This window comes from Nannobrachium achirus (assembly GCF_963921795.1).
Source record: "Nannobrachium achirus genome assembly, chromosome: 5".
Lineage (NCBI taxonomy): Eukaryota > Metazoa > Chordata > Actinopteri > Myctophiformes > Myctophidae > Nannobrachium > Nannobrachium achirus.
Window position 1 is genome coordinate 67,444,736 of NC_137814.1, and position 19,788 is coordinate 67,464,523.

Here is a 19,788-nt window from a genome sequence, read left to right on the forward strand (position 1 = left end):
GTTTTTGCGCAGATGGATTATCACTTGACTTCAACGTTTACGTCATCTAGTCACATGACAGTGTGCGCCCAGCCGAGTGCTGTTTGTACTGTAAACATGCCAGCCTTGGGATGAAAACAATTTTTTTTTTTTAGTAAATGAAGTCTCTTTATGGGCCTTGAATTATCTTAAAGTCTATGAGTTCGACTATTTACTCAACTTCGTTGCTTGGAGAGAAGATATTAAGAAGAGAGACAGGCAGGCAGGCAGGAATGCAAACAGGCAAAGATGGTTCGATTCCAGGTTTATTGTATAGATATAGGGAGCCACAGCACAGAGGCGCAGCAGCCCTCCGGCGTCTGGCCAAGAATAGATAGATAGATAGATAGATAGATAGATAGATAGATAGATAGATAGATAGATACTTTATTGATCCCCAAGGGGAAATTCAGATATCCCATAGCTACATACAGGCATATTAGTTAAAAACACAACACAAAAAGAGGAATTGGACACAGGTTAAAAACAGAGAGTGAATACACATAAAAACATTAAAAAGCATTTAAGAAGGTAACCATGGGGATAATAATAAATCGTCCATTGCATAGGCCTAAAAAACTAATTAGTAGTCCAGGTCTAGCGGCTGGCCATCGAATTAAAAAGTCTAATGGCGGAGGGAATAAAAGTGTTCTTAAAACGATTATTGTTGCAGGGCCACGAACGGAACATGTCCTTACGACTGCTTTTCTGGCCTTTTAGGATGTTGTGGAGAGGATGGCTAGCGTTGCTCATTATGGCCCTGCTCTTGTTAATTGTGCACCTCTCCACAACCAATTCCAGTGAGTCCGGCCTCTCCCCCAGAACGGAGCCAGCCTTCTTCACCAGCTTGTTCAGCCGCTTAGCGTCCTTGTCCATCAGGCTGCCTCCCCAGCAGACTGCAGCATAGAGCATGACACTTGCCACAGCTGACTGGTAGAACATGTGCAGCATTCTACTGCACACATCAAAGGACCGGAGCCTCCTCAGGAAGAAGAGCCTACTCTGAGTCTTTTTATAGACAGCCTCAGAGTTCAGAGCCACCCAATACATTATTTTGCCCAGGTTTTATACATTTCTAAGACACATTCTGTCTTTCTATTGGTCCAGACCTCCAGAGATGTTGATTAGATTGGTATCTCCTCAATACGCTGACTGCCTTGTGGCAGAAGGCCTGTTGACGGTAAACACCTATCAATAGCTACTCACAGCAGGTGACATTCCTACACAAAGACAAGGGCCTGACACCCACCCCAAAATAGAGAATGGAGACACACCAATATGCGAGATCTTTAGTATGTTAATACAGTCCTGGGAGCAGACCTTTGCCCCTGTCCCACTCCTATCTGACACCCTTAAGTTTGGAGTAGAAATGAGAGTACAATAAGTACAAAATATGTGAAATGTGGTTTGATAGGATACCGCAGCCTCTCAATGGATTTACTATGGAGGAGCTTCACTTCGCGTGCACGCCCAACGTGCGTTGTAAACAAATCGCGGACATTTCCGTTGTGGGCTGGACCGGTGCGACGTACAGTAAGTAATAATACTTTTAATGTATTTACAGTAACAGTGACGGTGAGCGTTGTCAACGGCACCATGATATTAACCCTTTAAATGACGGTGAGGACTGTCAAAGGCAGCAGAAGTGTTAATTAAAATGCATTAAAAAAAAGAAAAGAAAAGGAAAGGAAAAAAAAATAGACAACAATAGTATACAGTACAGTTACATTTAATTAGCAGCAATGGTTCACAAAACCGTTTCAATCGATCAATCACATTTTATTAAGGACACTTGGTCCATTTGTGGAGTGCAGTTTGCTTCCAGGTTGTCCTGACAGGCAGTGCATTCTGTCTTCATTAAATATTATTGGTCATTCATGAAGAACAATGATCCTAGCCAGGATGTACCAACTGACAAGGCCTGGTACAATGTGGGTGAGCACACATGTGAGCTTGTACATCGGCTATTTTAAAATAGCCTACATTTAAATATTTACAACGGACTTAATACAATCATTTGTCATGGAAGTGGACTTCCCAAGCAACATGGAACTGTGTGTTTCTCCACTGGCACTGGCTGGCAGTCAGTTAGGTTGCATGCTTTGTACACGGGCTGTCACATGCGATGGTGTGTCTCATAGAAAAATGCTACCTTAGGGGGGCACCATTTCACAGGAGAACATCAGTATGAATGAGTCTGATTAACTCCAGTCTGGCGGCCATTACCGGTATTACATTTCATAGGGGTGACATAGCGGCACGGTGCCCTTGGAGACTTGGTGCCCCAGGCAAACGTCGGTTTCGCCTCTCCCAATGGGTGGCGCTGCTAGCGGTTTCACTCATTCAGGTTTTGTCACAGAACTGTGTGACTGTGGCCTCTCTGCACTTATCTATTGGATTTAACATTCTACACAGAACTGTATGACTGTGGCCTCTCTGTTATCTATTGGATTTAACATTCTACACTGAACTGTGTGACTGTGGCCTCTGCACTTATCTATTGGATTTAACATTCTACACAGAACTGTGTGACTGTGGCCTCTGCACTTATCTATTGGATTTAACATTCTACACAGAACTGTGTGATTGTGGCCTCTCTGCACTTATCTATTGGATTTAACATTCTACAAACACAAACGTTACCTTTGTTATCATTTTATAACAGACAATTAACTTTTGTGGCAAGTGGTCATGACCTTTGGGCAAGTAGAACATGACCTGTACTCTCCCAACGGGCAAGTACCTCTGAGACCTTAGTGTCAACCAGTGGTGGGCAAAGTAGCCACAATTCTTAGTATCAATACTGTAATAAAATACTCTGTTAAAAGTAAAAGTCTGAAATTCTAAATGTACTTGAGTAAAAGTAAACCAAGCAAAGGTAGTCATAATGCAGAATGTCCCATGCATTTCAAACGTTGAAGATAATGAAAATAACAGATCTATAAGCTTACGAAGCAACCTTCGATTTAAAGCAACAACCGATCTAAAAGCTCACAACTCTCACTACGAGCATGTAGATCAGGTATTTTCAGCAAGGAGGTTTGGTGTAGAGGGAAAAGAGAGCAGACTAAGTACAGGGTGAAAGGTCAAGTTTACTAAGTATTGAGGTTTAAGTGGTTAAATGCAATGATTACTGTCACAATATCGAGCTATTTAACACTGTTACTGAACAAACACTCTATAGCAATGATTACTGTCACAATATCGAGCTATTTAATCACTGTTACTGAACAAACACTCTATAGCAATGATTACTGTCACAATATCGAGCTATTTAACACTGTTACTGAACAAACACTCTATAGCAATGATTACTGTCACAATATAGAGCTATGATTACTGTCACAATATAGAGCTATTTAACACTGTTACTGAACAAACACTCTATATAGCAATGATTACTGTCACAATATAGAGCTATTTAACACTGTTACTGAACAAACACTCTATAGCAATGATTACTGTCACAATATAGAGCTATTTAACACTGTTACTGAACACACACTCTATAGCAATGATTACTGTCACAATATAGAGCTATTTAACACTGTTACTGAACAAACACTCTATAGCAATGATTACTGTCACAATATAGAGCTATTTAACACTGTTACTGAACAAACACTCTATAGCAATGATTACTGTCACAATATAGAGCTATTTAACACTGTTACTGAACAAACACTCTATAGCAATGATTACTGTCACAATATAGAGCTATTTAACACTGTTACTGAACAAACACTCTATAGCAATGATTACTGTCACAATATAGAGCTATTTAACACTGTTACTGAACAAACACTCTATAGCAATGATTACTGTCACACTATAGAGCTATTTAACACTGTTATTGAACAAACACTCTATAGCAATGATTACTGTCACAATTTAGAGCTATTTAACACTGTTACTGGACAAACACTCTATAGCAATGATTACTGTCACAATGTAGAGCTATTTAACACTGTTACTGAACAAACACTCTATAGCAATGATTACTGTCACACTATAGAGCTATTTAACACTGTTATTGAACAAACACTCTATAGCAATGATTACTGTCAAAATATAGAGCTATTTAACACTGTTATTGAACAAACACTCTATAGCAATGATCACTGTCACAATATAGAGCTATTTAACACTGTTACTGAACAAACACTCTATAGCAATGATTGATTACTGTCACAATATAGAGCTATTTAACACTGTTACTGAACAAACACTCTATAGAAATGATTACTGTCACAATATAGAGCTATTTAACACTGTTACTGAACAAACACTCTATAGCAATGATTACTGTCACAATATAGAGCTATTTAGCATTATTACTGAACAAACACTCTATAGCAATGATTACTGTCACAATATAGAGCTATTTAACACTGTTACTGAATGAACAAGCACTCTATAGCAATGATTACTGTCACAATATAGAACTATTTAACACTGTTACTGAACACTGTATAGCAGGCACGTGCAGAGATAATTGGAGGGACAGGGGCTCAAGTCTTAGAGGGGCACCTTCTGCCAGTGAAACTTTTTTGGCACATTTTTGGCACATAAATAGACATATTTTGGTGCATTAATGAATAGTCAAAGAACTATGACTGCAGTGTAGACTTTAGACTGCAGACTGTTGAGACCAATGCTACTGCATCAAAAAAGATATACTGTATACTATAGGCTAATATCCACTAGTCACAACACAGCCACATTTTCGTGGCAAGACACAATAAATAAACAGTAAAGAGAATAAAGAAAAGATGCCAGCAATGGCCGATCTCGTTGTGTACCTGATAATTGAACAGTAAGCGTTTTTTAGAGCTACAGCTCTCCTCCCACAATGTTACTCTAGCCAGCATGAAAGTGACAGACAGATTCAATGAACTACTCACATGCTGCGGTCTGAGATTCCAGAAGTTTAACGTAGGGTACTTCCAAAGTGTGCATGTTGTTTTCAAGTCACAGATGCATGGTGTTGGCTAAATCTTGTGTTTAATCCACGTGGGTTCTTGTTTACTTACTCCATTCATTGATTGAATGCGAGTGGACATGTGCCGGCAAGGTTTCAATTGTGCATATACTTCACTGCGCGCGGTATCGTGCACCAAAAATAGCCAATCTACAAGCTCACAACGGGTCGCAGCGCAACGTGTTGTGAGCTTGTAGATCGGCATGGAGATTGGAGCGGAGGATTTTGCGTTTATTTTCTTCTTTGACGGCCAAAAGGGCTCAAGCAGCCTTTAAATGCCTGTGTGCACTCGCCTGTTTGGTAAGATCTTTCATATTATGTAATCACCTCCAAAAAGTGAGTGAAAGACCACACATTGGACTGTTGGATTGAAACTTGAAACACATCCAGTAGTGCTGAATTATGTTAAAACTGCATTCCTTTAGTAGACAATGCTTTGAATTGGGGTCCACTATTTATGTATTTTTTTTATTTATTACAGCTGTTCTATATCACTCACAGTATCACATATGTGGCATTATATGTTATACGTAACTGGACTCAAATTATGGTAGTGTGAGTTCCTTACCGATGGAATATGGAATGCAGGTACGTACTCAAATGGAATGTATTAATTACTAATAATTTATTGGAGTCAAGTTAAATGCATTTTCCTCAAAACAAAATGCTGCCTTTACGTTTTAGATTTTGGGGGGTTGTTCTTGGAGGAACTCAAGGCTGTATATTTAATGTCTTTATTGAAGGCAACAACAATCATGGTAAAACGGTATGACTCTCACCTGTTACTTCCAGCTGTACTTCAGTGCAGAGGTCTGTCCCTCTCAACCTCCCTCCACACCAGTATTGTCCTGCATCGCTGAGCTGAAGGTCAAAGATGGTGACTGGAAATCTTCCGATTCTACCATCATGACGAATAGAGTATCTGCCCACCGTAATCACATCAGACACACCAACTCTGCTCTCAATAAGAACATCAGCATTACCACAGCTTCCTCTACACAGGTAGTTCTGGTAGCGAGACCCATAGCCCCCGGGACAGAAGATTGTAACGTCTCCCCCTCTGTATCCGCTCACACGAATCGTTTGTGCATCACTTAAACGCACAGCAGCTGTAGAGAGAGCACAGACATGGAACCATACAATGGGCCTTTGAACAACAACATTCTATGTTTCAAAATATACAATATTTGGGATGGGTTGGTTATTATATCCCCAACACTACTCTATACAGTACATGTACAGTATGGTCATTTTCATTATTTAACGTTCAACATTAAACCATCCATTACCATTTAAATAAATACTGATTAGAATGTGTTTTGGTGTTTGCTTGAGGTAGACAATACAAACGCACGTGTGCGCACACACACACACACACACACACACACACACACACACACACACACACACACACACACACACACACACACACACACACACACACACACACACAAAGGATGGGTATTGTTTGGATTTTTAAGAGTCTGGTTCAGGTTCTGCTTATCGGTCGACGGTTCCGGTTCCCTATTTCAGTTCCAAAATGGTTCAATATAAATTATTGTCCGAAACCAAATACAGATTATTTATTTATTTTATATACACTTTTTTAAACATTTTTGGGTAATATTGCTGTCATTTAGTAGAGCTACATGATTATGTCAAAACTTAGAATCACTATGGGTCCATAATATTAAGAGGACCACTATATTTCCACACTCACTCCAGAGGACACACACTCTATAGCAATGATTACTGTCACACTATAGAGCTATTTAACACTGTTATTGAACAAACACTCTATAGCAATGATTACTGTCACACTATAGAGCTATTTAACACTGTTATTGAACAAACACTCTATAGCAATGATTACTGTCACACTATAGAGCTATTTAACACTGTTACTGAACAAACACTCTATAGCAATGATTACTGTCACAATATAGAGCTATTTAACACTGTTACTGAACAAACACTCTATAGCAATGATTACTGTCACAATATAGAGCTATTTAGCAGACTGCCCCATGCCCACCACTAGCACTGGGTCCATGGGGGGCATATCAGACAGCCCCATGCCCATTGCTGTGTCGCGGTCGATGGGTGCACGTCTGCCCGGTGAGAAGGATTAAGAGTGGCGTTCTAGCGTAGCTCCCCCTGGGAGATACAGCTAGATGCAGAGGGTGACTGGTTCCTCCCACCAACCTGAGACTTAGCAGCAGAGCGGGGAGGTGTGTAGTGGAGGCGCACACGGTTGTACACCGCTGTGTGGCACGACCGACCCCCGGTCGTGCCACACAGGGGTCGGTTATGCGAGCTGCCGGGTGTGAAAGGTTTTATCTGTCCCGTACGTCCACAATATGTGTGTAACGTCCGTCCCGGTCTGATGATTGGATGATTAAAAATGTCCAATGAGACCATACTTTGAGGATTGGTCAAGCTTCACATGACAATTCGGCCCTCCAGATAAAATCATTCATTCATTCAGAATTGGAAGAATGTATAGATCACAGAGTTCATAGCTCTAGAACACATAGAATAAAAGTTCACCGCTTCACTTCGAACCGAGGTTTGAATTTTCATATTATTGTTATTTACTTGATCATTGTACAATCACATAAATGCATCAGAGCATGTCTTTTGGTGACATAGCATCTGTTTGACGGTTCATCCTTTGAATTTTAACCTGGTGAAATGCTAAGCTGTCGACGTGGGTGAATGTTATCCTCTATGCCTAAACCTAAACCTATACCTAACCATAACCTCAGTAACCGTGACGCGGGTGATTAGCTAACCTGTCGACTCCCTTAGTTGAAATGATGAGACGTAGGAATAGCAAGATTTCCCCCCTAATGTCATATTAACGGTACACGAATATGTGTCACGGTCTGCCTCTCCACAGACCATGTCCCCACTTCGGCCACTCCCACATTCCATTCCCTCTCACAGTCCTAGTTACTCACCTGTTCCCACTCCCAGTGCTGGGCCTATGATTCAGCCCGGGAAAAAGAGTTGTAGAGGCCCTCATTGCGCAGATTTGCCATTTCAGATCATGACAAGTGACAAGCCACTGGGCCAATTACTGTACATGAGTTATATTTCGTCGTGGAAACCTTGTATGTCCAAAACTGTTTGTTTTGTATTTATCATTTTAAAAATGATTTAAGCCGATCTACAAGCACACAACGCCTTGCACCGCGAGGCGTTGTGTGCTTGTAGATCTGCTGTTTTCACGACTTTGTGCAAAGGCCTTGTATGATGAAGCAGGGCTCGGGAATGAACCGGCCGTTTGGGAGTTGTCCCGCTTTTCCCAATGGCCAGCAGCCCTGCATTGCCATGCCAATTACACACCTGTGAACACTTCTCCAATCAACCTGCCTCCTATAAAACTGGACTCATTGTCAGTTCATAACCTTGCTGTCATGATGTTCCTGCTATCCTTGCTTGCTCCTGTTGTAACGCCATGGTTTACTACTTGCCTGTGAGGTTTGATATGTTCCGTCATTAAATACTTTAAAAGTCTACTCTGCTTGTTGTGGCTCTGCTTCCGGGTTCTTCAGCTCTTCATCCGTGACAATATGTAAATCTTTCCCCCTAAGATACAGTTTGAGTCATGAGGAGAACTTCAGAGAATATCAGTTTCCATAAGGACAAATTGAACATTACTGTTATACTTGTCGTTTAACCACTTAAACCCCAGCATCCCCATTCTGGGGGGAACAATCTTCTTCTTCTTTCGTGTATCATCGTCCTTGATGATTGGTTGACAACATTGTATTTCACAAGATTTCTTGTTACTTAGGGGAGGCCATGGGGCTGGCTGTCGTCTTCCCCCCTTGCTGACGTCGGCTTAGGCAATCACCAAAAATAGACAATCTAGATTATCAACGTATTCTGAGACTCCCCGAATAAAATATATAGGAGCGATCCACTGCTCTGCACAACATCATCCTGTGTCACATGGTATCATGGTGATGACATCATCCAGTGTCACATGGTATCATGGTGATGACATCATCCAGTCACATGGTATCAGGAGGAGGATTAGATCTACTCACCATGAAGGAGCGAAGAGGCCAGAATCATCCACAGAATATTCTTCATCCTGAAGATACCTTCACTGTCTGCTCTGTGTGACGATAGCTCCACTGTCTACTCTGTGTGAAGATACACAGATATATATACACCTTCATGACACTGTGTCCTGATACGCCCTCTCCATAGCCTTCCCGAACAACGGATCAATAACTAATGGTTAACTTTGAACAAGAACACCAAATAACACTTTGATCAAATCACACAAAAACATGCTGATACAACATGACAAGACAAAAATTAAATAAAACATCAACATGAAACGTTGGCACAGAATTCAGCATGAAAGCAGGGAGATTAGTCTATAGAAGAGAAAGGGAGGTTTTGTAGGCCTAACATGGACAGGTGATTTAAAAGAAGCTTTTTCTGAACATAGACGTTTTCAGAAGTGATTTAAAGGATATCCATCCTGTCTGGCAGAAACCTCTTATCTCCATATGTTATGTTTGTGTTTTTCATATTAATGTCATTTACTTGATCATTGTACAGAGTCACACAACAGCATCAAAAGTAGCAGATCTACAAGCTCAAAGCGTGGAGCGACTCAACGTGTTTTTGAACTTGTAGATCTGTTACTTTTGATATTGTTGAGCGGTGCTAACCGCTCCTACATCTGGCTTTGTGTGTATGTAAGTCCATCCGTCCGTATGTCCGTCCCACAAAGCAGGGCATTGGCCAGGTTTCACTGGACGTTTAATGAAATGAACTCATAAAAGGCACTGCTCACTTCACTCTGGGTGTGATTTTTGAAAAATAATCTTGAAAATTAACAGTTTGTAGTGGGGGTCCCTGCTTCATCTCTCATCTGTATACAATATGTGGTGGTGGTCCCTGCTTCATCTCTCATCTATACAATATGCAGTGGGGGTCCCTGCTTTGAGGGGTGTCACACCAAATTCTGGGCCCTAGGTACAAGGATTCACTGCGGGCCCCCCATGAATGTTCTTCATAGGGGGGAGGGAACACATTATTTTGTGCTTTAACTTTTTTTGAGAAATAGCAGATCTACAAGCTCACTGCGAGCTTGTAGATCTGCTATTTTTTTAAATCCTGAAAGTCTTTGAATATTACAAATCCTATGGTTAAAAAAAAAACAATATGTCAGTGGTGCTCAAACCTTTTCATCTGAAGGACCCCCAAAATTATATGTATTTGGCCACGGACCCCCATCTCAAAATATTTAGTCCCAGGGACCCCCCAGAAGCAAAATTTGAGTTACAATTGTTCACTTAAAAATACATAGAGTATATTCAAATAGGCTATTTCCACACATTTTCACGACTTCAAAAATAGCAGATCTACAAGCTCGCTGTGCAGCACTTGGTTCTGCGCTGTTAGCTTGTATATCTGCTATTTTTCAATAGCTAATGTATACAATAATTAAGGCCCCTCCTCCACCTTGGGCCCTGGTAACTCAGTCCCCCCCCCCCCCCCCCCCCTTGTGACGCCCCTGTCTGTTTCATCTCTTATCTATACAATATGTAGTGGGGGTCCCTGCTTCATCTCTCATCTATACAATATGTAGTGGGGGTCCCTGCTTCATCTCTCATCTATACAATATGTAGTGGGGGTCCCTGCTTCATCTCTCATCTATACAATATGTAGTGGGGGTCCCTGCTTCATCTCTCATCTATACAATATGTAGTGGGGGTCCCTGCTTCATCTCTCATCTATACAATATGTAGTGGGGGTCCCTGCTTCATGTCTCTCTCAGCTAAGGGGTCATTGACCTGAACGATCTTAACGTTAGACCCAGACAAGAGGACAGTGTGTCCTGATACGACCCCTCCATAGCCTTAACACACACACACACACACACACACACACACACACACACACACACACACACACACACACACACACACACACACACACACACACACACACACACACACACACACACACACAGATCAATAGTTAATGGTTGACTTTGAATACGAAAAATCAAATCATACTTTGACCAAATCACACAAAAACCGGCTGATATAAATATTACATAAAGACATTGTAAATATCTAAAAAGTTTTAATATTAGACTGTTTAGACTGCAGGTAATGTTTGTAAAACACATGTCTTACTACAGACTCCTACTGACTCTGTCCAAACCTCACCTAGAGACAAAGATAAAGACATAAAGAGCAACAATAAACATCAACATAAAACGTTGTCACAGAATTCACCATGAAAGCAGGGAGATTAGTCTATAGAAGAGAAATAAAAAGGGAGGTTTTGTAGGCCTAACATGGACAGGAGATTTAAAAGAAGCTTTTTCTGAACATAGACGTTTTCAGAAGTGATTTAAAGGATATCCATCCTGTCTGGCAGAAACCTCTTATCTCCATATGTTAACTGTTTGTGTTTTTCATATTAATGTCATTTACTTGATCATTGTACAGAGTCTCACAACAGCATCACAAGTAGCAGATCTACAAGCTCAAAGCGTGGAGCGAATCAACATGTTTTTGAACTTATAGATCAGCTACTTCTGCTATTTCTTTTAATTAGAATCCTGAAAAGTAACAGTTGTGGACATATGAGGTTTCCACCTGACAGATGATTTGCTAGGCTTTATGTCCTCATGTGATCCTAATGTTATTCTAATATCTTCTTCTTTTACGCAATGTTTCACTCTGCTTCAGGACGTCTCCTTGTCCTTCAGGTCCGAGGTTTGTGTTATCAGATCATTGTGTGCGCTCCCTCTGGTGTTGTGGCTGTCACTAACTTTTTGGAGATGTTTGGTCAGATATGCGGGCACTGAGGGGATGGAGGGCAGATTTGCATTGACTATTTTGAAAGTCAATCCCATTTTTTTGTTGTTTAACCCTGTCTTCAAAGCTGAGCCAACTTAGGATAGCACAATGTGTGGGAGAAACATGGGTCATGGGCCTCAGGTCGAGAAGTAGTCAAATCAGTTTGTTTTGGGAGGTTTGTAGCTAGTGTCTTTTTGATGTTGGAGTATCATGAGGTGCAACCGTAGTCAAAGTGGGACTGAATGAGGGCATAGCAGACAGCCCCATGCCCACCACTAGCACTGGGTCCATGGGGGGCATAGCAGACAGCCCCATGCCCACCACTAGCACTGGGTCCATGGGGGCATAGCAGACAGCCCCATGCCCACCACTAGCACTGGGTCCATGGGGGGCATAGCAGACAGCCCCATGCCCACCACTAGCACTGGGTCCATGGGGGGCATAGCAGACAGCCCCATGCCCACCACTAGCACTGGGTCCATGGGGGCATAGCAGACAGCCCCATGCCCACCACTAGCACTGGGTCCATGGGGGGCATAGCAGACAGCCCCATGCCCACCACTAGCACTGGGTCCATGGGGGGCATAGCAGACAGCCCCATGCCCACCACTAGCACTGGCTCCATGGGGGCATAGCAGACAGCCCCATGCCCACCTCTAGCACTGGGTCCATGGGGGGCATAGCAGACAGCCCCATGCCCACCACTAGCACTGGGTCCATGGGGGGCATAGCAGACAGCCCCATGCCCACCACTAGCACTGGGTCCATGGGGGCATAGCAGACAGCCCCATGCCCACCACTAGCACTGGGTCCATGGGGGCATAGCAGACAGCCCCATGCCCACCACTAGCACTGGGTCCATGGGGGGCATAGCAGACAGCCCCTTGCCCACCGCTGTGTCGCAGTCGATGGGTGCACGTCTGCCCGGTGAGAAGGATTAAGAGTTGCGTTCTAGTGTAGCTCCCCCTGGGAGATACAGCTAGATGCAGAGGGTGACTGGTTCCTCCCACCAACCTGAGGCAGAGCAGCAGCAGCTGAGCAACAGAATGGGGAGGTGTGTCGTGGAGCCGCACACAGTTGTACACCGCTGTGTGACCGCCTGGGGGGAAAAACACGTGGCATCAGAGGAGGACGTGGCCAGAGGTGGGGGGGGGGGGGCAGGTTTTTCACCTAAGATTCGCGCGAACCGGGGGCCTGAAAGAGGAGAGGGGGGCCGTGGCCCGCTACGCTAGCGCTGACAACTGGAAATACTCAAATAAAGTAAAAACTACATCTAAATTCTGCCCTGAGACTGGGAGGTCGGGGTTCGATCCCCGGACGGGTCATATCAAAGATTCTGCTTGGCACTCAGCATCAAGGGTTGGATTGGGGGTCCCTGTGACATACTAGCGTCATGTCCAGGGGGTTACGGTACAGTACTTTTATCATCAAGGGTCATTGACCTGAAAGATCTTGAAGACCTCTGACTTAAACCTATGGGGCTGTTAAGTCTGACATCATTTTGTAGGCAGAGGAGAACTCTGCCCCCAGCGGCTGTGAATCTTTTTACTATTTTTACTATTTACTAATTTTTCTTCTCTTTGTTGTTGAAAGGAAAGTGGTAGAATTATACTTTAGTCGTTATTTTTGTCTCGGATCTGTTGAAATAGCGAGGGAGACATATTGATAATAAATCTGCTTGGAGGTCTGACTACAAAATGATGTCACGGCTTAAAAGCCCCATACCATAGTCAGGGCTCTATACTAGTATAGAGCTTGTTGTGAGCTTGTAGATCTGCTATTTACCAATGTTAGGCCCAGACAAGAGGACACTGTGTCCTGATACAACCCCTCCATAGCCTTCCTAAACACACGCACACGCAGGCAGGCACACACACACGGTTACAGCAGCACTTAATGATTGACTTTGAATAAGAAAAAAACAAATAACATTTTGATCAAACCACACAAAAACATGCTGATATAAATATTACATAAAGACATTAGAAGAGCACAAATAAAATATCAACATAAAACGTTGGCACAGAATTCAGCATGAAAGCAGGGAGATTAGTCTATATAAGAGAAAGGGAGGTTTTGTAGGCCTTACATGGACAGGTGATTTAAAAGAAGCTTTTTCTGAACATTCATTGTACAAAGTCACACAACAGCATAACAAATAGCAGATTTACAAACTCAAAGCTTGGAGTAATCAACATGTTTTTTGAACTTGTAAATCTGTTATTTTTTATATTGATGAGCGGTGCTAACCACTCCTAGATTTGGATTTGTATGTAAGTCCATCCGTCCGTATGTCCATCCCACAAAGCAGGGCATTGGCCAGGTTTCACTGGACGTTTAATGAAATTAACTCATAAAAGGCACTGCTCACTTCACTCTGGGTGTGATCTTTGAAAAGGAATCTTGAAATCTAATAGTTTTGGACAAAATGATCTCCTGGACTTTGAAATGTCCTATGGCCAATGTCCTACGGCCAATGCTCCCTATGGCCAGAAAGAGATTTTCTGTAAATCTGCTAGTAAATATTGATTGTTTTTTGGGGGTCTTGTTTTTTAAGTGTAATTTTCTTATTATTAGTCAGTCAAACAACAAACATTTTCATGTCAAGGAATCCCAAACACAGATGCTCTCCAGCATAGTGACATGCAGAACAAACTGTCCATATAGTATAGAAGTCAGTCAGTTGTCTTTCACATATTCATATATATATATTTAATTTATTTATTCCATAAATATCTTTCATCACAATTGGGTTTGGGACAAATACACATGCCCCCCCCCCCCCCCCCCCCCCCCCCCCCCCCGTGTGTATTTGTCCATAGACCCCAAAATTAAAATATTTAATTGTTTCAGAAACATAAGATCTACAAGGTCACATTGTGACACCTTGTGAGCTTGTAGATCTGCTATTTTCAATCAGCCAAAGTAGCCTACTTATAAGGTGAAAGTTGTTACACTGATTTAAAGGACAACTTTAGTTTTTTACAACAATTAAAGAATATAAAAGATGAGTGTTAAACAATTTTCATTTACTTCTTTCTATTGTTTTAGAGATTCTTATTTCAATGGTTGGGGGCATGCGTACAAGTGGCTAAATATGTCATTTTACACAGAATAAGCCCAATCCCAAGATACAACGCAACCTTTCATGGTTGGATGTGACTAGAAGTGTTACTGTAAATAACAATAAAGAAACTGCTGCCCCACATTTTAGCACAACAAACGCGATAAAACAATAGAACGAAGCAAATGAAAACATTATAATACTCACTTTTTCTTTTCTCTAATTACAGTTGTCCTTTTAAGTTGTAATTAAGTTGTCCTTTAAATGGCATGTTAACCGATCTTCCTGGGGACCGCTTCAATGACCCCCGAGGGTCCCCGGACCCCACTTTGAGAACGTCTGTCCTTTGGAGGGTTCAGATCCCTCTGGTCAGCAAGGGGTCTTCAACAGTTCAGCAGGGGGTCTGGGAGCCCGAGGGGGTCCTCAGAGTTACTGAAATCTCACATCCCTATTCTGGGGGGAACATTAACCGAAAATAACCGATCTACAAGTCCACAACGCCTCACAGCGAGAGGTGGTGTGGACTTGTAGATCAGTTATTTTCATCAAAGGGGTTTGGTGTAGACTATAGAGGGAAAAAAGAGCAGACCAAGTACAAAGCCAAAGGTGAAGTTTACTAAGTATTCAGGGTGAAATGCTTGGAATGGACAAAAACATTGATAGTCTAAGAAGCTATCCATGACATCTGTGAATGTTATACAACATGTACTGGGGGTCCCTGTTCATCTCTCATCTACAATACGTAGTGGGGGTCCCTGCTTCATCTCTCATCTATACAATATGTAGTGGGGGTCCCTGCTTCATCTCTCATCTATACAATACGTAGTGGGGGTCCCTGCTTCATCTCTCATCTATACAATATGTAGTGGGGGTCCCTGCTTCATCTCTCATCTATACAATATGTAGTGGGGGTCCCTGCTTCATGTCTCTCTCAGCTAAGGGGTCATTGACCTGAACAATCTTAATGTTAGGCCTGTGTGTGTCCTGATACGACCCCTCCAGCCACGCACGCACGCACGCACGCACGCACGCACGCACGCACGCACGCACACACACACACACACACACACACACACACACACACACACACACACAGCAACGGATCAATAGTTAATGGTTGACTAGATCAAATCCCACAAAAAACATGCTGATGTAGCGACATAAGGTTGCTTGCCGGGACCCACGCACAAGTGGGCCCCAGCGAACTAACAACTCAGACACACAACTGCAACAAATGGACATTCCACAGGAGAGAAGTGTTGGCACTTTGAACCATTTTTGCATGGACAGGATATGCGAAAGGGGGTTGGGTTGGCGGTGCCCGGAATCGAACCCATGACCTTGCGGTACAAAGGCGAGAGCTCTACCGACTGATTTATCCGGGTACTACATTAACCTCGACATCAAATGAATCCCGTGACAGTTATGGTGCCCAGAGCACAGAGTAGGAGAGGGGGGGTAGCTCAAGCCCCCTCTCACCTTTTAAACCCATGACCTTTCCATTGTTTTCTTTCGAAATGACTTAAGAATGTATTCTGCAAATCTCCGGAGATTCAGTGCTTCAAGATCGGCCGCGCGACTGGACAGTCGCAAGTAGCAGGAGCGGTGGACATCGAGACTTAATGTTTAAGATTCCTGCAGCGTTGCCCCTGAATGAAGCACAGGGCTACGGCTCATTTTTGAACATACAAGACATAATTACATGAGCATATTACACTCTTTTTGTAACCACACTAACTGTATTGCAGCTGCATCCCTTTTTATCATTTTTGTTTTGTTTTTCTTTTTTTTCTTTCCCAGTCCGTAACAAGGTAGTCTATCTGAACAACATGAAGTCGAAGAATGTTTCTAGACGAAGCCTATCCTTTTTTTCTTTTCTCGCCCTCAAGCGATAAACCCACTTTGTTTTCCATGATCTACTACAGGGGTCTTCAATGTTTTCAAGCCAAGGACCCCTTAGTTGAGAGAGAAATGAAGCATGGACCCCCACAACCTGTTCATAGATTCCGTATGATTTCATTATTTGACAGCACAATCCTCGGTGTATTTTGGCTTCATGTAAATTTGTGTTTTCAGATATTTAACCACTTGACCTTTCATTCTGTACTTAGTCTGCTCTTTTTCCCCTCTACACCAAAATCTTTGCCAAAAATAACCGATCTACAAGCTCACAATGCCTCGAGCTTGTAGATCTTCTATTTTTGGCAACAGTTCTCCGAATATGGACTTGCCTGGCGTTGCCAGACGTTGCCAGACTCTATCACACACTTCCAACAGGTGGTGGTAATGTGCGGACTGATTTATCAGGCTAAATATGGACACCATAGTGTTCAAGTGGTTAATATAAAAAAGGAGAAAACAACTTTCTATCACTCAAAGATTTGGAGGACCCCCTGTAGTAACTCTGGGGACCCCCTGTTGAAGACCCCTGATCTACTAGATTGAATTAGTTAAGGTCTCTCTTCTTTCGTTTTATTTTCCCTTAGAGAGTATCAGTCCTGAACGTAATCACTCTGATTATTATTATCCTTGTTTTCCCTTATTCATTTTAAATTTTACTTGCAGAAGAAACTCTAGTTAACTTCTAACATACGAAACAACAGGATTCATGTTAAAATAGAAGTCTTCTCTGCTAATTATTAGTGATACCATCTCTATAACTTTTCCAGTGTTTTTATCTAATCCAAATTAAATGAATTAAATTATGCCCCCAAGACCCCCAATTTGGTGGTCACAAATGGTATTTTGTAATTGTTTGGGGGAAGGATATGTCTTGTTTTGACCATATAGTAGTACTATAATAGTACATTGTTATTTTTTTTTCATTGTCAGTGGCCACACTGCTATTGTTTCTTACCTCAGACTGTTATTGTCTTAAGTGTGTTCACTGGCTGCTGATATCGTTAAGTTACTTAAAATATTGAAAGCGGTTAGTCTGGAGTCCTGTAGCGCGTACGCAGAGGGGGGCCCTTGGAGCTTCAGTGCCCAGGGGCCCTCAGAGGTGGTAATCCTGGCTTGCCATTTTGACTCATGATCAAGTCTCCGCCTTGTTTTAAATCTTTACATGCAGTCAGACAACTGCCGTTGTAAGCTTTAAATATCCACAATAAGCCACAAGATTCTCTCTCTCTCTCTCTCTCTTTTTTTTAACCTATTCATGATATAAACAATCGGTTTTATAGTATTTCATTTGTTTTGTGGAAAGAGGAGGGATGCGTTTTGGAGTCTGAAAGATAATCAAGCGCATATTACAAAGATGAACCAAATTGATGGATTATATCGTCGTTGTCGGGTGAAAACCTTGTATGTCCAAAACCGTTCGTTTTGCATTTATCATTTTCAAAATGATTTAAACTATAGTGAAAACAGCCTATCTACAAGCACACAACGCCTCGCACCGCGAGGCGTTGTGTGCTTGTAGATCTGCTGTTTTCACTACTTTTGTGCAACAGCCTTGTGTGATGAAGCAGGGCTTTACTTTGCGAAAGAACGTACAAATTTGAAACTTGGAGATACGAGGTTTCCACCCGACAACGACGATATGCAGTCATCCAGCTGCGTCATTAACTTAATATTTCGACTCCAGGGCACTTTAATCTCTTTCTTAAAATGAATGGAGATTAATCGACCGAAACACGTTTTTCTCTCTTTCTCTGTCTTTATTCATTCATTAAATCAAAGCTAGCGCAGATGTGATGTGCATACCCTTTTATGATTTGATAATAAAGATATGTTTCTTTGATATAACTTTATGCGAACACTGTGGACATTGATTTCTTTCTGTTTATTATATAATCGTTGTGTTCATTGTATTTGGATTCTTTATTGCAATTAGACAAGAACTCACGTTTGGCTAAACAGTAAACGTGTAGAATTATTATATCTTTGTCCTACAGAGATATAATTTTGCTATTTACTGTACTATACTGTACTACACCCAGTATCCTCACTACACTGATATACATATTACATAAAGACATTATGAATATAATAGTGATGGTCAGGTTGATGTGATCATTTAGTTGCCCTGACATCCTATAGTTTGTATCGTTTCAATGTACAGATTATACATGTTTTAATATTAGACTGTTTAGACTGCATGTAATGTTTGTAAAAACGTTAGGCCCAGACAACCCCTCCATATAGCCTCCCTAAACACACGCAGGCACACACGGTTACAGCAGCAGATCAATATTAATGATCGACTTTGAATAAGAAAAACAAATCACACACAAAAAAAATCAAGATAAATAGAGAAATAAATATGGTGTTTAAACCCATGTTTTGGTGATCTAGGAATCCAATTAACATATATAAATCATAGTCAAGTGATTACAAGTACAATTATATGTTAAAACAATTATAAGCATATATTAATGTTAAAATTGAAGATTTTCAAATGAAATTGGATGTTTCTCCTTTTTCCATTTGCCATGATATCCAGTAATGGTGATTTCAGTTACAATTTACATTTTGTTAAAGCTTTCAAGCTTTTAAATTCTTTTGATACCAATAAGGAATACATGCATTATTAGGCCTACTGTGAGACACTGTGACATTTGTAAAAGCAGGGCTGCCATGTGATGGTCAGGGAATATTATACAAAATGAAATTGGGAAAGATTCCTCTCAAGAAATGACTTCACCGATGTGTTGTTTAGCCAATCGGATTAAAGATACGTTGCATCACCGGTATCCAGGAAGACGGCAGTTCTAGACTGCTTTCATGTAGGCATATTAGTTTAATTCATTCATTCTCTCTTCAACCCATTTAGTGCTCCAGACATGAACGGGTTAAATGTCCAGCGCGCCTTTCGCCTGCTCCGTCCGCGGCAAGTCTCTTATTTTGAAGGCCAGAAGTCAATTGCGCAAACATTTCCT

General features: G+C 41.7%; 2 protein-coding genes across 2 annotated transcripts in view; one reads left to right on the forward strand and one right to left on the reverse strand.

The window, feature by feature from the left end:
* The window catches only part of LOC308285272 (uncharacterized protein), a gene marked incomplete at its 5' end in the record, with an annotated part of 59,138 nt that extends 58,169 nt beyond the window's left edge, over positions 1-969 (reverse strand). Inside the window, one exon of the mRNA XM_080725988.1 lies at positions 717-969. Coding sequence (XP_080582114.1) covers positions 717-969 — 253 coding nt within the window. The remainder of the gene's footprint in view (positions 1-716) is intronic.
* The window catches only part of LOC308285432 (activator of basal transcription 1-like), a 144,703-nt gene that overhangs the window by 18,676 nt on the left and 106,239 nt on the right, over positions 1-19,788 (forward strand). The window lies entirely within an intron of this gene.